Here is a 27,279-nt window from a genome sequence, read left to right as displayed (position 1 = left end):
CTGGGCCCGTTCTAGGCCGGTTCTGCGCCCGTTCTGGGCCGGCTCTGGGCAGAGTTCGCCCTCCCTCGTCCCCGTTCCCTGCCCGGCGCTCTCTCGCTCACAGGAGCTCTGGCGGCTCCGGCACCGCTCACACTCGCTGTTATTTGGTGAATACCCCCCCTCCAGCTCAGGATTATCCAGCGGACAGTTACATTTATGTGATTTACGCCGCTTTTCAACTTTTTCTCCTCCAAATGGGCAGAAGACATCCCTCCCAGTGTGAAATATGACTCACGCCTCGCTCGGTGGCCGCCCCTTCGGGCAGGCCGTTTTGACGTTTCTGTGTGGGAGCAGAGGAATCTCTCCCTGCCCTCGGTAGCAGCGCGACGTGCGGGCTGTCCCGGCCGTGCTGCCCGCTCCCTCAGGCGAGCCGGTGCCGCAGCCGCGCCTTCTCCGCCCCTCGCCCGCCTCTTTCCCCGCCTACCGCTGCCGGTCCGCCGCCACCCGCCGGCTGCTCGGCCCGGGCTGGGCTCGGCTCCGTGCGGAGGGTCCCCGGCCCTGCCCGGCCCTGCCCGGCCCCGGCGGCTCCCCGCGGGCCATGGCGGCCATCCAGAACCTGCAGCTGTGGTGCCGGCAGCAGTGCGAGGGCTACCGCGATGTCAGCATCACCAACATGACCACCTCGTTCCGCGACGGGCTCGCCTTCTGCGCCATCCTGCACCGACACCGCCCCGACCTCATGTGAGTACCGTGCCGGGCATCGAGGGCCGCGCCGGGGCGGCGGGCTCGGCGGGGCTGGGACCCCCTGCTCACAGTGCGGGACCTCGCTGGGCTGGGGCCATCCTCCTGTCCATTGAGCTGTGGGTGGGCTGGAGCCATCCTGCTGTCCATCGAGCTGTGGGTGGCTGTGGCCATCCTGCTGTCCATCGAGCTGTGGATGGGCTGGGGCCATCCTGCTGACCATCGAGCTGTGGATGGGCTGGGGCCATCCTCCTGTCCATCGAGCTGTGGGTGACTGTGGCCATCCCAGTGTCCATCGAGTGCTGGACCCCATGTCCTCCATCCCTGCAGAACCCTCGCTGGGCTGGGGCCATCCTGCTGTCCATCGAGCTGTGGATGGGCTGGGGCCATCCCGCTGTCCATCGAGCTGTGGATGGGCTGGGGCCATCCCACTGTCCATCGAGCTGTGGGTGGGCTGGGGCCATCCCGCTGTCCATCGAGCTGTGGGTGGCTGTGGCCATCCTGCTGTCCATCGAGCTGTGGGTGGGCTGGGGCCATCCTGCTGTCCATTGAGCTGTGGGTGGGCTGGGACCATCCTGCTGTCCATGGAGGTGTGTATGGGCTGGGGCCATCCCGCTGTCCATCGAGCTGTGGGTGGGCTGGGGCCATCCTGCTGTCCATCGAGCTGTGGATGGGCTGTGGCCATCCCAATGTCCATTGAGATGTGGGTGGCTGTGGCCATCCCAGTGTTCATTGAGCTGTAGGTGGGCTGTGGCCATCCTGCTGTCCACCGAGCTGTAGATGGGCTGTGGCCATTCCAATGTCCATTGAGCTGTGGATGGGCTGTGGCCATCCCAGTGTCCATTGAGCTGCAGACCCTGGTTCTCCATCCACCCAAGAACCCTCTCCAGCAGTGGCCATCCTGCCGTCCATCAAGATGTGGATGGGCTGTGGCCATCCCGCCATCCATGAGCTGTGGATGGACTGTGACCATCCCACCGTCCATCGAGAGATGCAGACTCCACTTCTTCATCCACCCAAGAACCTTCTGCAGGCAGTGGCCGTCCTGCTGTCATGCTGCGGACCCTGCTCTTCCCCCTTCCCCTGGGCTCTTGCCTTCCCTGTGGGCACATCACCAGCAGCATTCTGCTCACACCCACACTGAGAATCTCCAAGAGAAAAGCTCCACTCTCCCAGCCTACATGCTGTTTTTTCCCATACATTTTTCCTTTTTCTTCCCTCAGTAACTGGATTATAAATTTTCTAAATGCGTCCTTTCCGTTGCAAAACAAGTTTGGGCACCGATCTTTGGGGCAGCATTTCCTTCTTTGCTGTTGTGTTTGCTCTGGCTGGGCTCTCCTCACTCAGCCCAACGGCAGCACAGCTCACAAGTCGTGAGGCAAGGGCTATTTAAACAAAATGCAGTAAAAGGGCAGGGCCCACAGCCACTGGATTCCTGCACATCCTGGTTTTTCCCATCTAGAGCTCTGTCTGTGGGAGGCTGAGTGCTTTCCATGTCTTGCTGGTGCCATTGCTGGTGCCCTGTGGGTTTTGAACTGTCCCTGCCCAAATGTTAGCATCTGGGAAGGTGAATGGCCAAAGGGAGTCATTGATCCTGCTTCATAGTTGGGGTTTTTTGAGTTTGACTTTTTTTTTTTCTGGGCTCTTTGAGATGGGGAGATTGAAGTGGAAGATGAAGGCAAGGGAGCACTGGAAAGTATTGATTTAAGCATCTCCTGTGCCCAGCTGGATGAGGAACAGATTGGGTGGTTTGTACTGCAGTTTTTCTCCTGTCCTATGTATTCTCCCTTTTTCTTCATGCTCCCAGGACAGCCTGCCACATGGGTTTGTGTGCAGACATCCCTCTTGCTTGTGGTTGAATCCAAGAGAAGGTCTCTTGTTTTCTCTCCTCTGTTGTCTTGAAACTTGACAGAAATTGGAGCAGGCTGGGGCAGCAGGAGGTTAGTTCAGGAGCTCCAGCACACTTTGTTGTCTCAGTGCTTGGGGAGTCACCGTGGTGTTGTTGTGTATGACTTCCTGTCATGTTGTCATGTCCATGTGATTCCAAATATTTCCTTTCCTTCCTTTGATTCACGGTCCCAAAAATACAAAACACCAGGGAGAAGGGTTGAGGTGTTCTTGTGGAGGGGCTGTGACTGCTTCCTGCAGCTGGCCCATCCGGAGCACGGCTGTGCACAGGGGTTCAGCGGTGAGAGAGCTGGAATAATCCTGTTGCCCAGTTTAGTGAGTTGTTTATAATCCCTGAACTCTGCAAAAAGGGTTGTGGATAGACATCTCTTAAATAAATTTTCCTGTGCTCAAGAGGGAAGATGTTGAGGCATCTCTCTGTTCCCGTTCATTTTCTTTTATGGTGGACATTCTGTCTGACTTTATTCGGGACATCACAGAGGCTCTTTCTGACTCAGACCAGCTCAGCAAGGGTTGCCTGAAGGTTAAAGAAAGAGAAACTTTTATTTGTGACCTCCTTCATCAGTGCCAGTGCTGTAATACAGGAGAGCACCACGTGTATCGTGGGCTGGGCAAAGTCCTGCTGGAAGGAAATGGTGCTTCCAGGTGGTTGGTGGCCAGGGTTGCCAGCTGCCATGTGTCAGATCCTGGAGCAGAATACTTGTGCAGATTCTCCATGTATCCCAAGATTCTCTAAATGTTCTTGGTGCAGGGTAAAACGGTGGAGAAGTGCAGCTGGGTGCATGTGTCGCTGTGACTTTTGCTTTCCAGGGGTCCGTCCTGGTCTCCTGTCCTTGCTTTTACCAAAGAACCTAGTTAAAGATTAAAAGCATCAGACTGAAAGTAAAACTAGAGAGGGGTATTTAGTGTTTGGAGTGCTTGGTGTGTTTCCAGCAGCTCTGCTGAATAGATCACTCGTGCAACATGATTCAGTGGCAGTATCAGTTTTGCTACAGTGTGTTTTCTGTCTTGGTTTACACAAATGACATTCTTGGGCTGAGTGCATGTGGATTTCTCCTGCAGGAGCCTGAAAAATTACCAGGAAAACTTCAAGCTCAAAGCACGGACATAAACATGGGACTCTCTGATGTATGTGGCTCAGAGGACAGGCTGGTGTGGATCTCTCCTTCCTTCCTGTTTTCTTGCTGGAAAACATATGGAAAATATGATAACTTCTCTCTAACTTAGCTGATGCTGGCTTGTGTGTTACCAGTGAGCAGGGCAAGCTGTGTAAAATTAGAAATGCATTTCCCACTCACTTCCCACTCATGCAAGGATGCTGAAGGGGAGTGGAGGTCCATGCTGAATTACCATGGAAATCCACTGCTTTTTTGTCTCAGATGAAGAGTGCTTTAGAGTCAGTCCCAGCTGTGTCGGGCAGGCTCCAGCCCATTTTCTGGGATGATTGTAGAGCCTGGGGATGTCTCTTGTCAGAGGAACATGAAGCCTCATGGCAGTGTGGTAGGAGGCTGAGGTCAGCAGCTGCCACATGTGGTGGTGAAGGTTGTGCAAGCTCCAGCCACGATTTTAGTGGCCTTGTCTCCTGGTAAATGAGTTAGAAGAGGCAGGGGAGCTGTGCATGCTCACTCAGATATTAATGCCAGATGTCAAGGAAAGGTTTTCATTAAGATCCTTCACTTCATCCAGGATCTTGCTCTTTCCCAGACTGCAAGCTGATGTTCTGGGAATGGGCTGGTGGTGAAATCCCCCTTGGCAGCTGAGCAGCAGCAGTGCTCTTTGCTCCAGCAGCATTTCCAGGTCACTGTCAGCTCTGCAGGGCAGGATGAGGTCACGCTGGCCCTGCTGGGGGTGGGTTCTGCAGACTCTCTCAGCAGAAGGCTGGGGTGAAGCAGAGCCTCGTGCTTGGTCTGGTGGGTTTGTGGTTTGTATGACAGGGGGAGGATGGCTCTGGGCTCATTTTGTCAGCCAGGGCATGGCAGTGTGGAGCAGGCATTCCTTAGAGGGGGATGAGCACATGGGGGACATCTCCCACCTGGAATTCCCTCCAGCTTTACATCTCCAGAAAGAGCAGAGCTGAAAGGTCCTGTTCCCAGCAGAGCATGCTGGAATGAGCCCCCTTTTCAAGGACTGTGAGCTGGCAAAGGGTGCCTCACTCTTTTACAGTGATCTTTTTGGCTGTGGGAAGAGAGTTTGGAATTACAGTGCAGAAGATTACCAAGAAGTGGAAACAGCCTTGCCTGCCCAGCGAGGATGGGCATTATAAAAGAGTGGGATAGCTGGTAGAGAGTTATAGTTGCAGTTGGAGTTGTAGCTTGGGATGCAGAATCTGTTGCAGTTTGGGATGGAGTCTGCTGGCTGTGCTCTGAGGAGGTAAGGGACATGTGCTCATGCAAGGGACAGACAAGGTGAGAAGATGCTGTGTGAGGGACAGCCAGGGTAAGGCAGCCGGGTAAGGGACAGGTTTGGGTTTAACCAGTCATGCAGAAGGAAGAAGGGAACTTGCAGAGAGGAGAGAAGGAGTCAGAGCTGTGTGGAGCTACCTGCAAGAAAAGGAGTCAGTACTGTGTGAGGCAGCTAATGAGGAAAGGAGTCAGTGGAGAAGGCTTTCTATGTTCCCAAACAACACTTTCTTCATGTGATATTTGACTGCACATCTTATTGTCTGCAGAGAAAATAGCACAAAAGTTCCAAAAAGCAGAAACTTTTTTGGTGCCATGGGGCTCTGGGATTTTTTTTTTCTTTCAGTCTGCTCCAAGGTCAAGTTTCCAATCAAGTTAGTGCTTGCAGCAGCAGGGATTCCTCCAGTGGAAGCACATGTGCTTGCAGAGGACTGTGGCATGTTTGTGAGTGCTGGGTCTGTGCAGCTGGAGCAAGGGGTGGTCACGGAGATGTGTGGGCATGAGGAATGCTCAGCCACTTATTTGCTAAGGGAAGGGGTTTTCTCAGAGCTAAACCTCCTCTGCTATTCCTGTGCTGCTGAACTCCACTCTGATTTGTTTCCAACACTGGAGGCCTCTCTTGGGTCACGTTTATATTTTTCACATTTTCCAATTAATTCAGTTGCCTGTGTTTTCTCAGTGGAGAACTCCTGCTTCTCTGTTTGTATTACCATTGCTCTCTTAGGATTACATTGGTCCAGAGAGCTTTGCTATTCCAAGATAGAAGATGCACCAGCAAGATGAATTTCCAAAAGAAATATTAGATGTAAGCACTTCACCTGACTAGCCAGGGAAAGAATGGTGCTGAGAGGAGACTCTTGAAATGACCAAATAACCTGGTTGTTTGCACTTTCTTTTGAGGAATAGAAGGGGATTTGAGACATTCACCATCAAAAGGTTGGGGTTTTTAGGTCTCTGCTACATGCCAGGGAGTGCACACACCACCACAGCAAACAGCATTGAGTGTGGCTGAAGGCCACTGACCGACAATAAAAAGTAATTCCAGTGTCTTACATGTCAGAATGACCAAGGAAGCTGGAGCTCCTCTTTGTTCTTGCAGTGTTTTGCTGCATTTCCATGCTATAGAGACTATTTGGGAGCAGAACTGGGAGTGAGGCAAAGAGCTGAAGTCACCTCCTTCAGCTGGGTCTTAAAAAAACCAATTTTGTGGCCTGACTTAACCCAGTGATGGTTATATCTATTGTTTCACTGGGACTTTTTTAGAGCATGATTATTATTATTGCTCTTTTTAATCCATTGTCTCAGGGAAGGGAAATCTTTGGGCAGGAGCACTGCTTGAAGAAAAACCTCTGCAATTGCCTTTGATTTTGCACAGGAAAGAGTCTGTGGTTTACAGATGGGATGTGCCTTGTGTTTACGTGCTCTTTGGGGGAGTTTAACCTCAGGGTCTTATCTGTCATTCTTTCTCTGTTATCCCACATAGCAATACCAGATGTGGGAAGCAGGGAGGAGGCATAGGCTGTGGCATGATGAGCAAGCCTGTTTAAGGTGCCTCTCTTATTTATGATGTAATGCTCCACTTTCTGTGCTGAGTAGATAAAGGACCTGGCTTGCTCCTTGCTGTTACAAGCAGTGGAAAAATTCCCCTGCTACGATACAGATCATGTGTTTCTCTCATGAATAGGTCACTGCATGCCAGCTTTGCCCTGGCTCTCAGGGTTATTACCCTGGCTTATCCCAGGGGTGAGGGATGGGCTGTGAAGGTGGGTCCACATGGGGTATAAGGGTGCTACATACAAAAAATGCAAAGCTAGTGCTGTTTTCTGTTTATCAGGGAGAATTTCCTCTCAGGTGTCAGCCTCTCACTCAGCTCTGTGCCAGCAGACACAAGGATTGTAAGGTGAGACAGAGTTATCAGAAAGGAATTGACCCTGCCAACTTGCCTGGGCAGGAGGAAGCAAGTGTTGGAGAGCAGGGCTGCCAGCCAACAGCCAGTTTTGTATTCCCTGTTTAGCAAGTGCCAGTCAGTTTAAAACAAAGCTGATGATGGCTGTTTCCTAAGCAAGGGACACACTCTGCTCTGGGTGAGGGAGTGTGCTGTGTTGTGGTTCAACTTCAGCAGCACAAGCTCTCCCCTGTGCTTTTCCCTGTCCCAGCACATCCCAGGTTCTGAGTTCCCAGCACAGTGCAGGGAGAGTGGCATCAGAGGGAAAGCAAATCTGGGGAGAGGTGAAGAGGGAAGTGATGTCTTGGGACAGCATAAAGGAGTTGTTGACTTTGGCTTGGATTTGTGAACAGTAATTGTCACTTCCTTTTCAGTTACTGATTATCACAAATCAGAAGTTACAGCCCTAGGGAAAGCAGAGTAAGATTTCTACTGGCAACTTTGGTGTTAATCAGATGCAGTGTGGTGTGGGTAAAGGTTTCCCAGGCAGATCCCTGGTGCTGGTTTTGTGGAGTTCTGCCAGATGAAAAAAGAGGATTTGAAGCCTGAACTCGTGTGCTGCTGGACCCAGGAGCTTCTGAGATCAGAGGATATGGGTGTGTTGGAGCAGCATGTGATACATGCAGTGTGTGGGGGATCCATGAGAGACCTCATTGGAGCTGAGTTCTCTCTGTTTGGAGATAACTTTCAAGACAGAAGAAGAACATGAATGTGACTGGAAACTACTTTCTGGGAGAGACTGTTAATACCTGGCAAGCAGGTATTGGTGTGTCTTTTTGAGGTGGGAGAGAAGCAAGGCTTTTCTGGGGGCCAAAAACCACCCCATGAATTAGAAGTTGCTCCTGGCTGTTTCAGCAGAACCCTCAAACTGCCTGGGATATTTTTGCACCATCATGTCCTGTCCACAGGCAGCTGTGGGAGTCAGCCCTGCAAAGGTAAATGTGCCAGAATTGTCTGGTGCTGCCTGTGGGCAGATGCTATGCCTGCTGCACACCTCTGTCCTGGGTACAGCAGCTCTGTGACTCTCTGATGGGATCTGCCCTGTCTGGAGCTGTTCAAGGGTGGGATGGGGTGCTCTGTCCCTTAAGCCAGTGAAGCTCCAAGAGGTCTGAGAGCTGGAAGTGGAGCTGCTCACTCTACATCACCAATCTGAGATTTTTCTCTTTCTGTATTTTAGAAACTTCGACTCCCTCAGAAAAGAAAATGTGTACGAGAACAACAAGTTGGTAAGTGACTTCTAATGTTTACTTTTGGTCTAGTTCATGACCTGGCACTTTGCTTATGTGATTTAGCAACAGAAACCCTGCAGACAAGGTGTGCCCATTGTGCTGTGTTCAATCCTTTGCCTTATTCTGCACCTTCCAGCCTTCTCCTTTGAGCAGCAATGTCCAGTCTGGTTGGCTGCTTGTGAGCACCTTCAGACTGTTTATACTTCTTAGCTGTTCCCAATGTGTCCTGTGGCAGCAGGAGCTCAGACAGAGGTGCTAGAGCTCAAATAATGGACATGTTGAGTATGTGATGCTCCTGAGGGATGGAGCAGGAGCTGGAAGGTAGCTAATGTGAGAGGGGAAGCACTGGGAGTGTCCTTCCACTTCTGTTCCTTCCTGGTGCAGAGGATCAAGATGGATACATCCTAAATCCTGATGCTGCCTGGACACTTCACTCCAGCCTGGTATTGGAGTTTCTCATGTTCTTTCCACAACAAAAATAGAAGTTAGGCAGGCCAAACCCCCTCCTGCTGCACTCAATTCTAGCGTGGCTTTAGTGATCCAAGGAAGGATTTTCCTCTCCCTCTCTCCATCACAAAAGGAGAGGCAGTGAATTATAGCACTTCTCTTCCCTTGGCATTGCTCCACAGAGTTTCATGGCTGCTTGGCAGGAGCTTGGGCTATGAATGAACCATGGCAGCTTACCCTTGTCAGGGCTGGAGGAGTGACACACTGTCAGGCAGTGAGCTGGCTGAAGTGCTGCTTGCCTCTGGAAGAGCTAAACTTGTCCCACCATGGCTCCTTAGCTTCTGCCCCCCTTCATCCCTGGCCATGTCCACAGCTCCCATCACAACCCCTCTGTCCCCAGGCTGGGGCTGCAGCCTGTGAGCAGTCAGTGACACGCTGGGGTTCAGCCCTGTGTGTTCCTCCCGTCAAGGGGAGATTCAGACCATGCATTTTGCCCTGGAGATTTGGTATTTGGCAGGAGCTGGGGCCTCTTCGCCCTGCAAGCATATCTTGGCTGAAGTGCTGAGTGCTGCTCCTTGTCCAGCTGGGCTGATGGTGTCTGCTTGTGTCTGGGAAATGAGCTCTGTGAGCTGCCTCCACTGCTTTCATTAATGAAAAGCTTCTTTGTGCTTCTCATAAAGAGGTTGTTCCCCTCCTTTGTTGCAGTCTGTGTCCCCTCCTCCCCCTTTCTTAGTTTCTTTTATGTCCTTTGTTTTGCTGTCTCTTCCATGCTCCACCTGCTGCAGGATGAGTTGTCTGTGGTGTCCTTTCACTGCTGCTGTCCTGCTGCCTTGGCTGTGCTGTCCATGGGATTGACCCTCCACCTCCCTGTGCTCCTGGGCTGTCCCCCCTTGGGCTAATCTCCCTCCCAGCTCCTACACTTCCTTGACTGGCTGTCCTTGGGATACAAGTGTGCCTGATTTCCCCCAGCATTATTCCTCTGTTGTTGTCCAGACCTGTCTTGATGCCTTACTTATCAGAGGCTTCTTTTCAAGGGCTGTATTGTGCATACAAAACAGCCTTGTTTGAACTGCAATTTGTCATATAAGGTCATCTGTCAAGGAAGAAGGAAGGTGTCACTTCTGAAGTGTCACAAGATCAACCACAAACCCTAGAAAAATTTGAGTTGGTGACATATTTTTGCTAGAGATTTCAAAAATATGTGAAGAGGAGTAAAGTTTCTAGAGGCCTTGAAGTCAGTGCTGGTGGATGGTGGTGTGGTGTAGCAGGCAGAGCCTGTGCCAGGCCAGCTCAGGTGGCCTTGAGCATATCTCTTTCCCATTTTGCATGGACATAGCAGCAGTGGCACTTTCTTCCCCTGGAAAGCACTTGGAGTTGCACTGATGAAAAACATGATGCAGAAACAACAACATCTTGATCCTTTAAAGACCAGCCTGGGCAGGCAGGCAGGCAGAGGAGAAGGGCAGCTGGGTCCTGTTAGGTGGTGATCCTGTTGGGTCTCCAGGCAAGAGCAGTTCCCAGGAACACAAGGATGCTGCAGGCACAGGGGACACCATGTCCTAGTGCCCCTCTGCATTGCTCACCTGGCTCTGGCCAAACCAGGTGGATGCACAGAGCATCCTCCTCTTTGTGGTCCAGGCAGCCCCACACGTGTTCTGTGCCTCTTGTGCCAGGTGTCACCTTTGGCACAGTGTGGCAGGAGGTGGCATGACCTGTGTTCCCACTAATCCTCACACCAGGAATGTCCAGCAAGAAAAGTTGACTGGTCAGACCAGTTGTGCAGCCAGTAGGGAACACTCCAGAGAATGTATTAAGTACCAGTTTGCAAGAGAGGGAAGTGCCAGGCTGGGCTGGCAGCTGGGGTGACACAGCCGGTGGTAACTGGCTGAAAGCATTTTTAATGTCAGCTCTGTTACATTTTTACTGGGATAGCCAATGGAAAAAAATGGTAATTATCTTGCTGAAAAATAGTGGCTGTTTGTTTCTTCTAAGTGGGAATGGTTGGCTTGTACACCAACACTGTGTGTGTCCGTGCCAGAGGTCAGATACAGAGGGGTGTAAAATATTCAAGTGGTTTTTTTAACCCTTTCACTGTGGACTTTAGCAGTACTCTTCCTTGTGCCTCTGGTCCTGCAAGTGCTGTTTTCCTTTGCTGTTTTGGCATTTCAACAGGGATGCTCCAAAGGGGGAGAAAATGATTTTTTCCCATAAGTTGGAAAGGAGCAAGGCTGGAGGAGGTCCTTAATAAAAACCTTAAACTGAGCTGAGCAAGGGTGAAGTTTGGATGTTGCAATTTTTCTTGTATTCTTTTAAAGGCTTTTGTTCAGAGGCAAGAGAAAATAGCTTTTGCCTTCTTTACCTGCAGTTTCAAGGCAGAGGACACCACAAAGAAGAATATTTACCCCAAATACATGTCAGGCAGCATGGAAACAGTTAAACTAGAAGGGAGCTATTTATCAGGAATTCTGCATTATGCCTCTTTTCCCCCTTTCTGGTCTGGGAGAGCAGGGTCCCTCCTGCAGCCCAAGATTTCCCATTTTCAGATGGAGCAGAGCAGGCAGTAGGAGGCAGGAAGCTTTAACATTTGCTCAGCACTCAGAGATGAAAGCTGCCTGCAAGCACCTAGCAGCCCCCCGTTAATTGGGGAGCGCTCCAGGTTGGGCTGGGAGCCTGGAAACGAGTCTGCCAGCCTGGACTGACACATCCCCTTCTGCCAGGCCTGGCTCTCTGCAGCTGTGCTCTCACACACACAGGCAGGCTGGAGGGAGAGCAGGGGAAGCCCAGGTGAGTTACTGTGCAGTGAGCTATGGCCAGCTTGCCAGGCCAGATTGCTGGCTCCTTGCCTGCATTTCTCAAGGCAGTGGCTGGAAGCCATGACTCCGTTGGTTCCTATGATGTAGGAGTTAAACTGGTGCAGCTGTTCCCCAGTAGAGTTATTTGAGTGGGGCTGTTTGCAGTGCACTTTCTTACTTATGATGAGGAGCAGCTCTTCTGTCTGGTGTGGACAAGACCCCTCTATTTTTATTTCTTTTTTCCCCTTCTCCAGGCATTTCGAGTGGCAGAGGAGGAGCTGGGGATCCCAGCCCTGCTGGATGCAGAGGATATGGTTGCTCTGAAGGTACCAGACAGGCTGAGCATCCTCACCTACGTTTCCCAGTATTATAACTACTTCCATGGACGGTCTCCTAGTAAGTGCCGTATTCCCTGGAGGGGTGGGAAGGATCAGGGCTTCATTTCATGCTTTCCCTTGCCTCCTAACAAGCTTGAAAAAGCAGAATAGACTGCACAGAGGCCTTTTTGGTACCAGAACTATTTCACTGGAGGGATCTGAACTCTTTGCACACCAGCCTACAGTTGCACCAGTGCTTTTGGAATGGTACATGGCCATGTCTTGTCTTTGAAACTACTGCTTTAAAATTTAAAATACAGTCTAAAATTTCTTATGGTCTGGCCAGAGAGGAGCACTAAAGGTTCCTCTCCATGGTCCCCACCTCAGCTTTCTATTCCCAAACACCTCCACCCCTGTTCCAGTCTTTGCCACACCTGAGGGCTGATGAGAGCATGGAATAGAGCAAGGCTGAGCTTGTCTGTGAGGCTGTGCCAATGTGACAGCATCAGTGGTAGAGCCTGTACAGCACAGCAGCGCTGATAGAAGGAGGGAGAAGAAAATGATCACCCTAACTGACATAATTGTGATAGAAATTCTGTCAAACATAAAACAGGCCTCAGAGCTGCCAAGGCATTATATTCACATACTGGAGAGTTTAGCTGGGCTCACAGGAGCATTATTGTAGTCTTGGTTTATATTTGGCTTTAAGCTCACACAAAATGAAATAATATGATAAACCAATTTTACAGGTTCCTCCAGAGGAAACTTTAGAAAGTGGGACATGAATGACTTAACTGGTTAAGGTGAAGTAAATGTATTGAAAATGTCCTACATCTTGGAAAGAAAGCACAATTCACTCAGAGCTGTCTTTAATGTTTAAACTCTTCCTACTTCTTCACCTCTTTACACATTTAAGCATGCTTTTTCTCTCCCTCCACAACTTCTTCCCTCCCCCTCTTCATTTTTTATTTCTTGTTTTAAAGCTGTTCTGATTGAAATCAAACAAATTCCATCGTGTTTGTGCCAAGTGGTGAAAATCTGGGTCAGGTTGGGGTCTTTGCCCCCTCCCCCTGCATCTTGTCTAGCACGTCATCAAGCACAGCACATTTTTATACTCTCTAGTGTCCCACAAAACACTTTGGTTGCATTCCTGTTGCTGGGGTGAATGTGAATGTCTGAAAATGAGCCCAGCCTGGAATGTGCCCTCTGACACCAGGCAGAATCATGGAATCACAGTCGTGCCCTTCAGATGGGTTCCAGCAGGACCATGAAATAGCAGGACACAGGGTGGGCAGGCAGTGTTTAGTGAGGTCATGCTTTTGTGCATGAGTGGAGTTGAAGCCACCCATCTTTGTGCTGGGCTTTGGGAATTCAGTAAATGGCACAAGTGGGAAGTGAGGGGGCAGCCTGAGCTGTTTGCTGGATCAGCTGTCCCCTGGTCCCTGCAGTCGGAGCCCTGGGTGTTTATTTGGAGAGTTGGCTTTCTTGAGGGTGGACTGCTGGGAACTGGGCTCCCTCTCTGCTCCCTGCCCTTTCTGTGTTTACTGAGCAGGATATAATCTCCTTTCAGATGAGTAGCCATGTAAGTGTCACTTGGAAAGTGAAACTGTGGCTCAAATATCCCACAAGGAGCACAGAGACATCTCGTTCAGAATAAGAAGCAATGCAAGAATAACATCCCTGTGAGACACTTGGGGTTTGTGTCTGTAAAAACTGCACAAAGCTTTCTTTCCCAGGGCACAGGGCACCATTCCCTGCTTGACTGAAGTGTGTTGGAGACTCTCTTTTCTCCACTTGTAGTGAATTTTGAGGGGTTCCATTTCATCTGCAAAGAAAAAAGAATTGGGCATTTTCAGGCTGCCTGTGGCAAGTCTTGGTTTCCACATCAGCACCTCTATGGCACCTCCAAGTCTCTGCAGAATTACCCATTTTTAGTGGTCGTTTCCACATTCAACAAGGCTGTTTGCTCTGTCCTGGCTGGGATGTGGGTGGACACTTGCAGCAGTGGATGTCCAGGCTGTGTAGGAAGTCTGCAGCACAGCGGCCTGAATGAAGCAAACCCTCTGTGCTTCAGCTCCCTTGCCATAGCACCTGTCTCAGGAGGGCCTATTTCAGTCAGGATCAATTCCAGCCAAACCATGGGCTGGAACTGACAACCTAAGGTCTTGTTCTCACCATCAGAGGATGGCAATTTGCATTTCTTCACTTTTGCGTTTCTCTTCATGAAATTCCCTGAGAAGAGAAAAATCAGCAGTTTCAGAATGTTACAATTCACTTGTTGCCTCTTGTCCCTCAGTCCAGTACAGAACTGCTCATGAAGGAAGTCTGTGTCTCCCTGTGTGCTTTTCATGTTACCCATCAGGCACCTCTGGATATTCTTACTTTGTAAATTATTCCTAAACCTGTGAGTTTTTCTTATGTTTCCTTAAAAACATTCCCTTCTTCCCTTCTTCCAGTTGGAGGCATGGCTGGAATCAAGCGCCCTTCCTCTGAATCTCCAGAGCAGCATCCTGGGAAGAAAGCTGCTCCAGAGCCTCCTAAGCCAGTGCCACCAAAACTGCCTCCTGCCCACCCACCAGCCAGGGCTAAGCCAAAGGAAACCTCCCCAGTTACCACAGTAAGAAATGGGTTTGAGTGTTCTTTATACTTCAAATCTGTTCAGTGGAGTACTGGGCTAGTTCAAGGCTCCTGGTGGTAAAGACTTTGTCTCTAAATTTTCTGTTCACTATGAATTATTTAATCCAGATTCTGGCGTAGATTGAGGTGGGAGTCACTGGAAAACCATCAGTCAGCCTGGATACAGAAAGAACAGGACATTGGGTGTCTTAGGACATGGATATACTATTCCTAGATATTGGGGATGGAGATTTTTACAGGATGTAGTATTATTTTGCTAGATATCATTGATCCAATGTGATTTCAAAGCAGAGGAGGGATGAAAACAGGGTAGAAACAGGGCACCCTGGTGCTCTGGCTTTGTGGGAACATATTCCCCATACTCTGTCCTTCCAAGGGCTGTTCCACTTCTGTGACTTCTATGACAAAGGGATTAGAGGCAGAGGGGATTTCCTGGACATCACTTCTGTGCCCTGGCTGTGCATGCCAAGCACTTGCCTTCTTGGGAGATTTGTAGGTGTGTCCAGGGCCATGGTCTTGTCTGCTTAACCACTGCTTCTCCCCACAGAAAAGAGTCCTGGCAGAGAGTGGGAATATCCCCAGCAGCAGCTGTGGGGTCTGTGGGAAACACGTGCACCTGGTGCAGCGCTACTTGGTCGATGGGAAGCTCTATCACAGGAACTGCTTCAGGTACAGCAGCTCTTCCAAGCAGGGGCACAGCCCTGGGGGTCACAGAGGGCCAGCCTGGTGCCTTTGGGACTGGAGAGAGTGGTGTGGCACATTTTTTTTCAGAGTGGAGGCAATCTGGGCTTGCTGTGTGTAAGGGAAACTGTCTCCACGAGTCTGTTTTCATCTACACCTTTCCTGCTTCAAGCTGTGCTATCAACAGCTCTTGTTCTGGTGCCTGAGGAATGTGCACACAGGGTCTGCTCACTGCCAGTGTGGTGCCTTCACCCTCCTGTGGATGGTGGAGTCGTGCCTGCACTCCCAGCTGTGTGTCTCTCAGCACTCTGGAGGATGTTTCCTGAGACTTTTGTATCCACAGGTGCAGGCAGTGTTGGAACTTGCTTCTTCCTGGAAGCTACAAAGCTGGGCCTGAGCCCGGTACATTCATCTGTACCAGCCACCAGCAGCCAGACAATGTCCAGATCTCTGGTCTCCACAGTACTGGGAAAAAGCCTGACAGTACCTCAGCCCCTGCTGCTGCCAGGGCGTTCCAGAAAGCAGCAGAACCCAAGAAACCAGAGCAGGTGTTGAAGAAACCCAGCCAGGAAGGCTTCACTAATTCAACCAAGCCATCTGTTTCATCTTCTGGAAGCTCTGGCTTCAAAAGTGTAAATACTCCATGGTCCTCCTCAGCTGTAAATAAATCAGATGACTGCAGAGGTGCCTCGTTGGGGAATAAAACAGATCTCCATGAAGGCACCCCATCAAGGCCTGCTTGGACATCCTCCACAACAAAAACACAGCAAGCCCGAGAAAATTTTTTTCGGTCGTTGGAGTCCTCCAACAATAAATCTTCTGACACTCAAAAACAAGTCCAGTCTCCTCATGGCCCTGATAAAACTGCCCCTGCCAGAACCACTGCTGAGGTCAGTCGAGTGAATGCTGGGAAGGATCAGGCACGTAACCACATTATACAGGCTCTGTCTGCATCAAGCACTTCTCCAAACAGGCCAGGAGGGCTCAGTTCCACTGGCTCCTCAGCACCTGGAAGGTAAGCACTATTTCTCTTTCCCTTTTTACTGCCAAGATATTCCTTGGTAATTTGGAGAAGCCCCTGCATCTTTCTTTGCTTTGTCCTGACTGCTCTTGTGGCTCAGTTTTAAACACATGTAGAGGGACACATACAAATCATTGGAACAGAGGCAAATAAAAAGGTTCCATCCTTTCAAAAAAACTCACTAAGTTGTTCTTTTTTGCAGTGGCAAGTTTTCTCCTGCCAGTTCTCAGAGTCCAGCTCCAAAAACACAGTCCAGCAAAACAGGGTACACAGCACCAAAGCAGGAAAAGATTACAGACCCTGTGCCCAAGAGCCAGGCTGCCAGCAAACCTGTTGAGTCTTTGCACAAGCCAGAGTCAAAAGGCATCAAAGGTGAGGATGAATGATTCACACAGTTCTGCCTGGCCACAGCACTCCAACTTGATGCCTTCTTCTTGGACCAGTACAGCAAATGTGTCCATGACTCCTGTCCTTTGTGTCTGTACCACCATGTAAGGGTTTTTCTGAGCTGTGGGGCTCAGCACAACTCCATTTATCCCTGTGCAATTGCTCCCTCTAGCATGGTGAGTTCTACTGCTCTGAGGATCTCCAGGTGTTTGAAGTTGTACTTGCTGTCAACCATTGGGATCATGGTGGCTTTCAAAGGCTTAGGTTTTCCCAGATGGGAGACCTTGCCAGAACTTTGGGATGATTTTTTGATTGCAGTAGCAGGTCACCCAGCCTCCTTGTCTGTTTTGAACCAAGCTTCTATCATGGTGACTTAGCAGTGGGTCATGGGATGATATTCTGGGAGTTCCCAGTGTCCCAGGCACTTTCAGGTGGCTGGTATTTTTCTGGGCCAGATGAAATGTCTGTTGTCTCTCCCTCTTCCTGCCCCAGCCTTTGGTCTCTGAGATTTGAGCTGTTTGTGTTGTATTGCCATTGAATGTACCTGTTTACGTGCTCTGTGGCTGAATTTCTGTAACTGTAGCTGTTAAAGCATTTATCTAAAAGGGACAAAATGCCACTGAGATTACTTACCACCTATTGTATCTTAATCTGTCCATGTTAAATTTGTTGAGCTGGTGCTGGTTTGCTGCAATAACATCACAGTACCTGCCCCAGTGCATGGCTTGTCTCCTAGGATTCTCCTGAGACTCAAATCTGGCTTGTTTCTTTTTATTGGATGTTTTTGTTCTTGTTTATTTTTATTTACCTTGCTATGTTCTTTTCTTCAGGAGGCACAAATGTTGCTGACAACAAGTCTGAGAGCCCAGAAGGGTGGAGATCTCGTTTGAAGCCTGTAGCCAACAAGTGAGTGTCTTTGGAGCTGGTGGGTTTCCATGACAAGTGCCATGGATCTCCATCCCAGGTGGATGTCCAGAACTTTTCCTGTGGACCATTCTGCAAGAGGGATTGTTTCCTACCTTTGTCTTTTTTCTTTGCAGGGACCAAGATGGCTCTAAGAAACCTACTGATAACTCCCAGGTGGGAACAGGGAGCCCAGCACACAAGGAGCCAAAGCCAAGCCCATCAGTTGTCCCAGCAGCAAAGCAGGACTCTGGTATGAAGGATAAAAGCTTTGCCTTCATTTTGCTGATCAGGAAGGGGACAGGCATTGGTACTGTAAGGCCCATGTGAGGAGACTGTGCCTTGCTTTGAGGGATCTTTGCTCTCTGCTCCTGCTTTAGCCTTGTGGTGCCTTTATTTTGTGCCTTTGATGGGTGGCCTCCCATCCTTCCCCAAGGAGAGGGACTCAGTCTCCACAGGTTTCCTTTCTTCTGCAAGACAGCCAGCAAGATTTCACTTACTCTCTTTTAGGTGATTGTGTAATGTTGAGAAATCTTAGTGATGGTTCCCAACTGTTTATTCTCTTCCCAAATATTTATTCTCCTCTTACTCTGGCCTTGTAATGAGTGATTTTTCCCTGATTACTTTGGGCTTAGGCCCTTCATTATCATCAGGAGAGAAGGACTAGGACTGGAAATGGAGTTTAGTAGTGGTGAGAGCCAGAGACATTGGGCAATAAAGGGATTTTTATGAGATGAGGGTTGAAATTTCTTACCCAAAACCTGTCTGTGCTTCTTAATCTAGCTTCATCTGGTGGATTCACAAAGAAGTTGCTGATTCCCAGCTCAGATCTTATCAAGAGCTGTCAGAATTCAAAGCAAGACTGGAAAGATCCTGGAGGGTCTGCCAAGAAGGAGGAAGATGGCAACCAGTTGAAAACAAACACTGCTACATGTAAGATCTCTTCTGCCTACTAAAGTCACTCTCTCCTCTGCACTGTCAGGGAACAGCCTGAGTGGTCAGTATGGGATATGTGTCCCAGAGTTTTCTGTGGCTAACCCTGTGGCTGCTGTCATGGGGGCAGAATCTGTGTAATTAATTTTTATTAGCCAGCTTGGCCTAGGCAGGAAGCAGTAAGGCCAGAGAATTCAGTGGGAAAGAAAGAAATTGAAATAGGAATTTTTCAAGGTCACTGCCCTGTCATTCTTTAGACTTAGTGCTATGAGGAGGACCAGCTCCTAATTTGGGGAGCTGGGATCTAGTTGATGTCTCTGTTCCTCTTCAGTTGAGTGGCTTTAGAAAATGAAAGGAAGCAGAGAACTGTCATCCAGAGACTCCAGCTGGCAGGACTCAAAGGAGCAGCAGCCAAGCTGCTGTTTCTTTGATTTTTTAAAGATGTGCTGACCAGTTTATCCCTACTCTTAATCCAGTTTCTTACTCCTGTTTGTTCAGCCACACAGAGGCTGTGCACCTCTCCTCCAATGCCCAGTTATCCTTGCTCTGGCATAAGCCACAGCAATGCTAAGGAAATTTTGGAACTAACCTGATGTTTGCTGCTGTCCTGTTTGCTCAGCTTCTTCATCTCCCTTTCCTTACCTCATCTTGCTGTGTCATACCTGTCTGCAGTAGATTCTCACAGCAGTGCTCAGTCCTGCCCCTGATGTTTGTCTTGGAGCAAGCAAGATACTTCTGATGTCTCAATGGCCTCATGCTTAATTTTTTGTCAGCTGGTTCCAGCACTGTCCTTTGCCAGCACCTTTGACAGCTACCAAACATTCAATCTCCAGTTGTGCTGTCTTTGTAAAAAGTTTAGTGTGCCTCTCTTGCTAGCATTTTCCCAAAACTTTCCACCTCCTCTTTCCTCAGACTCAGCCCCAGGGTTCAGCATTAGTCTCTCCCAGGAAGTGAGCTGTTAAGATAAGGGAAGCCGGGTTTATCTCTCCCTTTCTAAAGGTTAATGATTTCCATGGGGGAGGGCCAAAGGGAAATTTTCTTGGCAGTCTCCTCCCACTTTTCCCCACCTGAAAGGCTGGTTCCTGCTGCTGTCACTGGGCAGGCTGTGGGTTAGGGACAGAGCTGTTGCTCCTCTGTGTAGATTGTTACCTCAGCACTCAGAGAGCTGTGAACAGTCAGCTGCTGTTCCTGCCCTCAGTCCTGGGCTTGTGTTGAGCTGTGAATGGTGGATTCTGTAGATCATTCCTTTTCTTAGATGGTAGGTGGTGTTCTCTGTTTAAAAAGGAGGCTCCAGGGTTTTCCTGCTGACTGTCCTACTTCCAGCTTGCTGGCAAGCAGCCAACCCATCCTGTGTCTGTCAAGCCAGAACCTGAAGGTATCAGGGGATATCAGATCCTGAGCTGGTCACAGGGTGTCATTTTACAGGCTCTTCCCTTCCAGTGACCGTGGAGAGAGCTCCACCAGTGGTGCAGCTTTCTGCCTTGGTTGGAGGTGCTGCAGAGGCCACTCAGAAAGAGCTGGGTGATGCAGGACTGAGCTGAGAGAGGGAAGGGTTATTTGGGCAGACAGCTTGAGTCAGGACAACTCCCTCTTGGAGGAACCTTTAAGAGAAGTGTGAGTTGCAGGCAGTGCAGCAAACCAGCAGCATCCAGAGGGCAGAGATCCCTGACGGAGGCCAGCAGTGCAGGAACAGCACTGCCACATGCAGCATCTTCTTCTTTTGCACTCCTTCTAGAAAGCACAATAGAGCAAGGGCTGGGCAGCTGGAGAGCTGTCCTTGAGCTCTTCCTCAATCTCCAGAGACCCTCAGAAGGCTCCCCTAGTCTGTCCTGTCTTTCTCCTTGTGTGTGCTGAGCCTGCATCGCTGCTGCCTTTGTTACAGCCTGCTCTTTTGATAGTAGAGTTTTCCTTCCTTATCACATCATCCACTCACGCCTCTGTTCTCTCTCTGTGGTAATTATCCAGCCCAGCCCCTCGGGTATCCAAATACCTCACACTCTTCTGTAGTTATCCTTGCAGCACAGTTGGGCAGAGGAAGCTGAGGCACAGTGGAACAAATACACGTTGCTTAAGGATTGATTTTAATAGGTGTCCAGGGCCTGAATAATGCTGTGTAGTGGGGCCTAAGGGACTTCTCACCTAGGAAGTGTTTTGTGGGAGGAATTGAACTTTAGTTTCCTGAGATCTACACTGAGGTCCCCTAGACCATCTTTGTTTCATCAGTATTTACTGATACTCCTTTGTAGAAGAGCACTAGAGGGACATTTTTAGTATGTCTTGGTGTTTCCTGTGACAGTAACTCAGTCTTTCTGTGCTATCCTTTGGAAGCTTAATAAGGAATGGGTTTTGCCACAACAAGTATCTTTGGGTTTTAACAAGTTAGTAAATGAACATGGAAGTCAGTATTTTTGGGTGGAAGTTCCAAAGTCACACCTGAATTAGGTGACTGTCTGCACCCTGAATGCAGCAACCTGTGACCTGAGTGACAAGCCACAAGAAGTAAATCAGGCTGAGGATATGTCTCTTACTTTGGTCAGACATGTGGATGCATATGAATCATCTGTGACCTCTGCAGGATAGCTGAGACCTGTTGTGTTCTGTCCCACACTATAAAATTATTTAAATGTTGTTGTGACATTCTTTGTTTGATTTTTTTTTCTCCCTTCTAGTTAAACTCTCTGTTCCAAAAAGCAAAGGCAATCCTCAAGTGGTGTCCCCAACCAAGGTATGGCTGGGAACCAGGTGTAAGGAGGGTAGGCTGGGGTTGTTGAATATACTTCTGGAGCATTTGTCCCAATGTATCTAAGTTTGTCCTATTGGGAGGGTTTATTTGGATATCCAGGGAAAGGGTGAAAGGCTCTGCTGCACAGACAAGGTGGAGAAGCTGCTGGTTATCTTACATGCAGGGAGACAATCAGAGTTGAAATGAGCCAAACAAAACGATGGTAGATACTGCATTCCTCACAGAAGGAGGGAGAATGTCTGCAGGCTGTCCTGGCCCTCCCAGGCTGTGGCTCTGCAGTTGGGCTCCTTATGCCCTTTCCCATCTCTGTTGTGACCTCAGCCAGCAGTCTGAGGGTTGCTGAGCTGTACTTGGTCCTACATTTTCTTTCCTAGCTGCACCCAGACTACCTCCCTGAGGAGAAAATCCAGGAGAAGGTTCGTGACATCGAGAAGCAGCTGGACGAGCTGGAATTGAAAGGAGTGGATCTGGAGAAGCATCTACGTGCCTGTGAGGGAGGTAAAGGAGATCTGCTGCCAGCTCTGCTGTGGTGGGGAGGCGTGGGGCTCATGTCCTACCCCTGGGCACTCTTGGCTCCATTTCAGGAGCTCGGGTGAGGTACCAGGTTGTCAGAGGTACCTGGTATACAAAGATAAAGCCCGGGGAATTTTGAACCTTCTCTGGCTGTTTTTAACATATTTTTTGAGCAAGGTCTTGTGTTAATTTGGCTGAGGATCAGGGAGTTTTGGGAGTCCTGTAGCAGAGTATCCATAAGCAGCTTCCTTGAATCCACAGGGAGTGACCTGCATCCCTTGTACCCAGGAGCTCCTCTTTTCACGTGGGGTTACCTGGGACTCACCCCTAAGTCAGCCTAGGCTCTTCCTCAAGAGATTGTGTGTTTGAGCAAGGGGGGCTGAACTGATGCAGCTTCTTGCTCTTTGTCTTCTGTGTAGATGAGTCTGAGGATGCCCTTATGGTGGAGTGGTTCAAACTGATCCATGAGAAGCAGCTGCTGCTCAGACAGGAATCAGAGCTGATGTACAAGTGAGTACAACCAGGAATTCACCTGTCTGTTTGTGCACTTCCTGTGAGCAGTGAAGGAGAGGGAGTGTGGCAGCCCCAAAAAATGATGTGCCAGTTGGTGGGATGAGAAGGGTCAAGGGTGTCTCTGGCAGAACTGCCAGCATCATGATGTATTATAGGTGGTGGGCCTTTGAGCACCCAGGCTCTGTGAAGAGCTTGTGAGGAGGGAAACATCAGAAATGTGATGAGGAAGATTTCCCCTGACCCACCAGCCCCTGCCCAGGTGATGGGCAACACAGAAATGAGGCTTTAGCATGGCAGGAGAAGGATCTAACCCTGGGGCAGGGCAGTAACTCATCACTTCTGTCATTCCTTCCAGGTTGAAGCAGCAGAACCTGGAGGAGCAGCAGTGGAATATTGAGATGGAGCTGCGAAGCCTCATGAGCAAACCAGGTAAGGACTGGGAGTCCTGCTGGCCCCAGGAGGCTCCACTTTGTGTGCAGCCCTGGGTTGTCCTTCAGATCTGAAGGCACTGCCAGGGATTGCAGGTGCACTGCAGGTGTCCCCTGCCTGTGGCTGTCCCCTGTCAGGTACAGACTCCCTGTGACATCCAGCCCACCTCTGCTTTGTGAGGGGATGTGGGATGTGCCCCTGAGTGTGATGAGAGTAAAATTAGCCTTGCTGGAGCAGGCTGGAGGCAGGAGTGGGGAGGTACTGCCTGTAGCTGTGAGATGGGATTCCCTTGTCTTGTGCAGAGGACCTGAAGACACCCAGGGAGAAGGAGCGAGAGAAGGAGCTGCTGGAGTCGTACCTAAACACAGTCAATGATCGGAATAATATTGTGGATTGCCTGGATGAGGACAGACTCAGGTGAGGGTGCTCAGGTGGTGGGAAATGAGCCAGCACTACTGTGTTCCACTGCTGCCCAGGCTGTAGGGGTGGAGTGGTGGCTATAACCCAGACTTCTGCTCCGTGAGAGGTGGGTGGTCACTTGTCATCAACCACCTTGTCCTAAATGCTGCTGTCTTTGCATCCTTGGCAGCTGTTGGAAGGAGATCAGGAGCACAGCCCTGTTCTCTCTCAAGCTGAAGCTGCTGTGAGAACAGGGCTGTGAAAATGTGTGGAATGCAGGGAAGAGAGGGAGAGGCTGAAGATGGGGAGGCTACAGGCAGTATGGGAAATGCAGGAGGATCTGGCAACATGAAGTCAGGAATGTGCTCATCTGCTGCAGCAAGTGAAAGAACAATTGTAGCCAAGGACTGGATCCTTCCCATGTTCAAAGGAAGACTGCTGTGTCAAGCAGCTGGATTTGTGCCTCCTGATGCTGAAAACAGCCTCCATTTCTTGACCTCAGAGCACCAGCTCCTGCTTGTAGATTCTGCTACTGCCCAGGACAAGGTGGTGATAGCAGTGTGCTTGTCCTTGATGACAGTGAGCACCTCTGTAGCACCCCAGGCTACTGTGCCTCAGCTTCATTCATCTCCTGGGGTGTGGTGGTGTCTCACCACTCCATGAACTTGGATGATTCATCAGCCAGCTGTGAGAAGGTCTGGAAATCCCCACACAGGCCCTTGCTTTCAAGGGAACCAGATGGAATTTGCTAATGTCTAAGACTCTAACTGTTAGGTTTTTTTCCTGCATCTTTCTCAGGGTATGCTCTGGAGGTTGTTCATTTCTTACTGGGGAATAAAAGCAGTATTTGCATGGACTTTGGTATCTATCAGCTTGTCATGAACGCAGCAAAATCTTCTAATACCATGCTGTTCCATTACAGAGAGAAAGAGGAAGACCAGATGTTGGCAGACATGATACAGAGGTTGGGTAAGGACCCTTTCTTCTCTTACAGAGCAGCACTGGGGCCCACTGGGGCTGTGGGTCTCAACCTGCTTTGTATCTGCTCCCTCTCCTGCAGATGGATCTCTTGAGAGCCAGGAGCCAGAGAGGAAGAAGAACAAGTTCCGCTTGTCCAAAATATGGAAGCAGAAAAAACAAGAGTAAAGCTCAGGAGCTTGATGTTTCTTTTCCCAGTGGCCCAGAGAGACCCATCAAAGGTGTGGTCCTTCCTCAGTGCTGCTTTCTTGGAGCTGTGCAGGACTGTGAGAGGCCCCAAGAGGCCCATCAAAGGTGTGGTCCTTCCTCAGTGTTGATTCCTTGGAGCTCCTGGACTGTGAGAGGCTCCTCTGCTCCCTGATGTGGAGACTGCAGGTTTGCTGACAGTGTGAATCCCCTCTGGCCCTGCTGTGGGGCCCAAGGCTTTGCCAGCACATGGACTTTTAAGACAGTTTTCCTTCTTTAGCTCTGTGTCAGAGCTGGTTCAGCCTTGTTGGCAGCTCAGGAGGGCAGAGCTCAGTTTGCCCACCCAGTGCTCGGTGTGCTCGGTGCTCAGTACAGTCCTGAAGGCAGGAGCATGGCCCTGCATGGCACCGCATGGTGTCCCAAACCTGCCACCAGGGCTGCACCCAGGACACTGCACTGGGCTGGGGAAGGACCATTGTCCCTCCCTTCCTCCCTCTCTGCTTGTGCTGTGGTTCTTTGGCCAGGATCAGAGATGCAGAGAGGGAGATGGTACAGGTCAAGAGGGATTCATGGTTTCCCTCTTACCACACCAGTGCAAACTGGAGGCTCCATGTATGGGGGGAGCAGAGAGAAGAACCACCTCTGTGTCTGTGGTGTGGGGTGTTCTCAACCCACAGCAGTTTCAGCAATAGTGATTTGTTTCCAGACCTCTTTTGGAAGTTGCTGTAGGCCAATTTTTCAAATCATGAGAGGCTACTCACTGCTTCATTCCCTCTGTGGGGGAGATTTGTAGCCTCTTTATTTCTCTGACTGCTCAGTGAAGCAGCATTTTTGTTGTCTCTGGCCTATCCTGATGAAAATGGACAGAACTATTACTTTAATAACCTGGTGCTAACTGGGAGCACAAGGCAATTCATGGGTTTGCCTCACCCCTGAGTTTTCTGCATGGGACCAGTAGTTCAATTCCTGAGGTCCATCCTTGGCAGCCAGTGCCCTCAAGGGGTATTGTGGATCACCTTGGTGACACCAGGAGTGTAGGAGCAGGTTCTGGAATGTTTCAGGGACACTTTCCACTCTTCCCTCCTTCCAGTGTCTGCAGCAGACACCTGCCCTGGGTCGGCCTGGGGAGCAGGGATGGAGTCAGCCATGGAGAGATCAGGTTAATTCACGCTGCCTCTGTTCTGTGTGGACCTTCTTCCTCCACGCCAGGTACTCGAGGTTTCTCCAGGTCCCGTTGCCCAGCAGGAGCAGGGATTTTTGCTGGAGGAGGTTTGGTCCCGCTGTGCCGGCAGAGCAGAGGCGATGCGTCCCTTTCCCACGAGGTGGCAGTGGGACTCTCCGGCCCGGGCAGGGATGGGCTCGGGGTGGGACCCAGTGCCCGAGGAGATTCCTGGAGCCCACAGAGGGACCAGGGATGTGCACCTGGTGGGATACCCCGTACCTGCATATGCTTTCGTCCAATAAAGATTTACTGGAGCAAATCTCAGCATCCCAGAGTGATTTGGGGATACTGGGGATATGGCTGTCCTGGTCACTGTCAGCACTGATAGTCCCTCTCTGCAGCTTGGTCATGGAGCAATCCTTGCCCAGAGCCTGTAGGGCAGCTGCACGTCCTGGGGGAGCAGCAGCACCAAGGGGATTTTCACTGACTTTGTTTAGGTGTCAAACTCCCCTGTGCTCTCAGGTAAATTCAATTCTCCCCCTTGCTGCTTTAGCATCACACACGTCCCAAAGCTTGTGGGGTCCCAGCCTGGCCAGCAGATGTGGGAGGGACAAGAGGCAGAGCTCGTTCTGCCAGAGCTGAGCCGTGGCATTGGTGACCGAGTGGCAGAACCGTGGTGTCACCGGGTAAAAGGCTGATGGAGGCTCTGCCACACACGTGGCCTGTGCTCACCCAGAGGAGAACACAAACTGGTTTGTGGGGACATGCTGACCACAGGGGCTGGCATGCTGTGTCTTGACATCCTGGTCAGCTTGTCAGGAATCTCTCTCTTTCCTGGGGCTGTGTGTAAACATGAGGGGAGGGAGGAGGGCTCCTCTTCCAGACCTGGGCAGTAACAGCAAATTCCCAGAACTAAACCTGCCTTTGTGGGCTGCCAGCTGAGAGGAAGGGAGCTGAAACCATCTCTGCAGAAGGAGAGAAATAACTCTCCTGATGAACTATCCCAGGCTGTTATTATTGCTGGGCTTTCATCTTTTCAGGTTCTGATCCTCCAGCCTTAAGAAGTCTAGTCTGCATGGATTTGGAGGATGATGGCAGCATCATCCAAACTCATCCAATCCTTCCCTCTCCAGCCTTCACCCACCTTGAAAACAGGCAGGAAATGGACCTCTGCAGAAATGTGATAATAAAGTGCTTAAACAACAATCCCAGGGCCCTGTGGTGGCAATGGTTGGACCTGCTGTAGGGTTTGCTTTTGTGAGAAGGCCAGGCTGCTGCTAGACTACAGGCAGGGGTACACCTGCTGGCTACATGATCCAAGAACAGGTTTTGAAGGGAAAACTGCTCCTTCTCCCATCTGGAGTCTGTTTGAGATGGCAGCCATGGTCTAGGGGATATGAGGTTCACCTGGAAATGGGGTGTGTATTTAGGTTTAAGTGGTCTCTAGCTAGAAAAGCACTGTGAGTGGGAGGGGAGACAGAACCCAGCCTGCCTCACCATGCTGCTGGTGTGAGGCTGACTGCAGGACTAACCTCAGTTATTTCTACACCCAAGACAGGAGGGTAAACACATCCAAACACATCCTGCTCAGAGTCCCAAACTCTGGTCTGTATTGATGGAATGCTGTCTGGCTGTGGACAGGATACAACAAAACCAAGCTCTGTCCCACAGCTCCTGCACACCCTGAAAAATGCTGATGGTGACCATGAGAGCGACCCAGCTTGTTCCTCCTTCCTCTGCCTTGAATTTGGGACTCATAGGATTTGCAATTCCACCATTCTCCTAATCCAGTGCTTGAAAGCCCTAGAAGAAAGAACTAAGCTGTTGGCTGAGGTGGAGAAGGGGAATGGCTTTTCTCCAGCTGGCTGCTTTTAGCTGAGCTGATTCCCCTGCCTGACCCCTGTTTGCTCTCCTGGCACAAGCAGCTTTGCTCACCCTGTGGAAGTGCTCCAGAAGGCAAAGCAAGAGGATTTGGCCTTTGGACTGAGCAGGAAGGGAGGTGTTGGGAAACCAGCTCTCGACTGCTTCTCCACAGTG

At 50.2% G+C, this 27,279-nt stretch overlaps 1 protein-coding gene across 1 annotated transcript; it reads left to right on the top strand.

Moving 5' to 3' along the window:
- The first annotated feature begins 535 nt into the window (after window positions 1-535).
- Window positions 536-26,415, top strand: MICALL2 (MICAL like 2). The gene is made up of 17 exons (XM_033074465.2): window positions 536-720; window positions 8,150-8,198; window positions 11,695-11,836; window positions 14,214-14,374; window positions 14,942-15,063; window positions 15,419-16,090; window positions 16,299-16,468; window positions 17,314-17,389; window positions 17,524-17,639; window positions 18,170-18,319; window positions 20,989-21,044; window positions 21,437-21,560; window positions 21,995-22,085; window positions 22,444-22,517; window positions 22,820-22,934; window positions 23,839-23,885; window positions 23,977-26,415. Exons 1-17 carry the CDS (start codon window positions 578-580, stop codon window positions 24,060-24,062), a joined length of 2,394 nt encoding a protein of 797 aa, XP_032930356.1. The 5' UTR covers window positions 536-577; the 3' UTR covers window positions 24,063-26,415.
- The last annotated feature ends 864 nt before the right edge of the window (window positions 26,416-27,279 follow it).

Source organism: Catharus ustulatus, chromosome 16 (assembly GCF_009819885.2).
Source record: "Catharus ustulatus isolate bCatUst1 chromosome 16, bCatUst1.pri.v2, whole genome shotgun sequence".
Lineage (NCBI taxonomy): Eukaryota > Metazoa > Chordata > Aves > Passeriformes > Turdidae > Catharus > Catharus ustulatus.
Note: the sequence above shows the minus strand (reverse complement) of the source record. Positions and strands in the feature narration are given on the sequence as shown.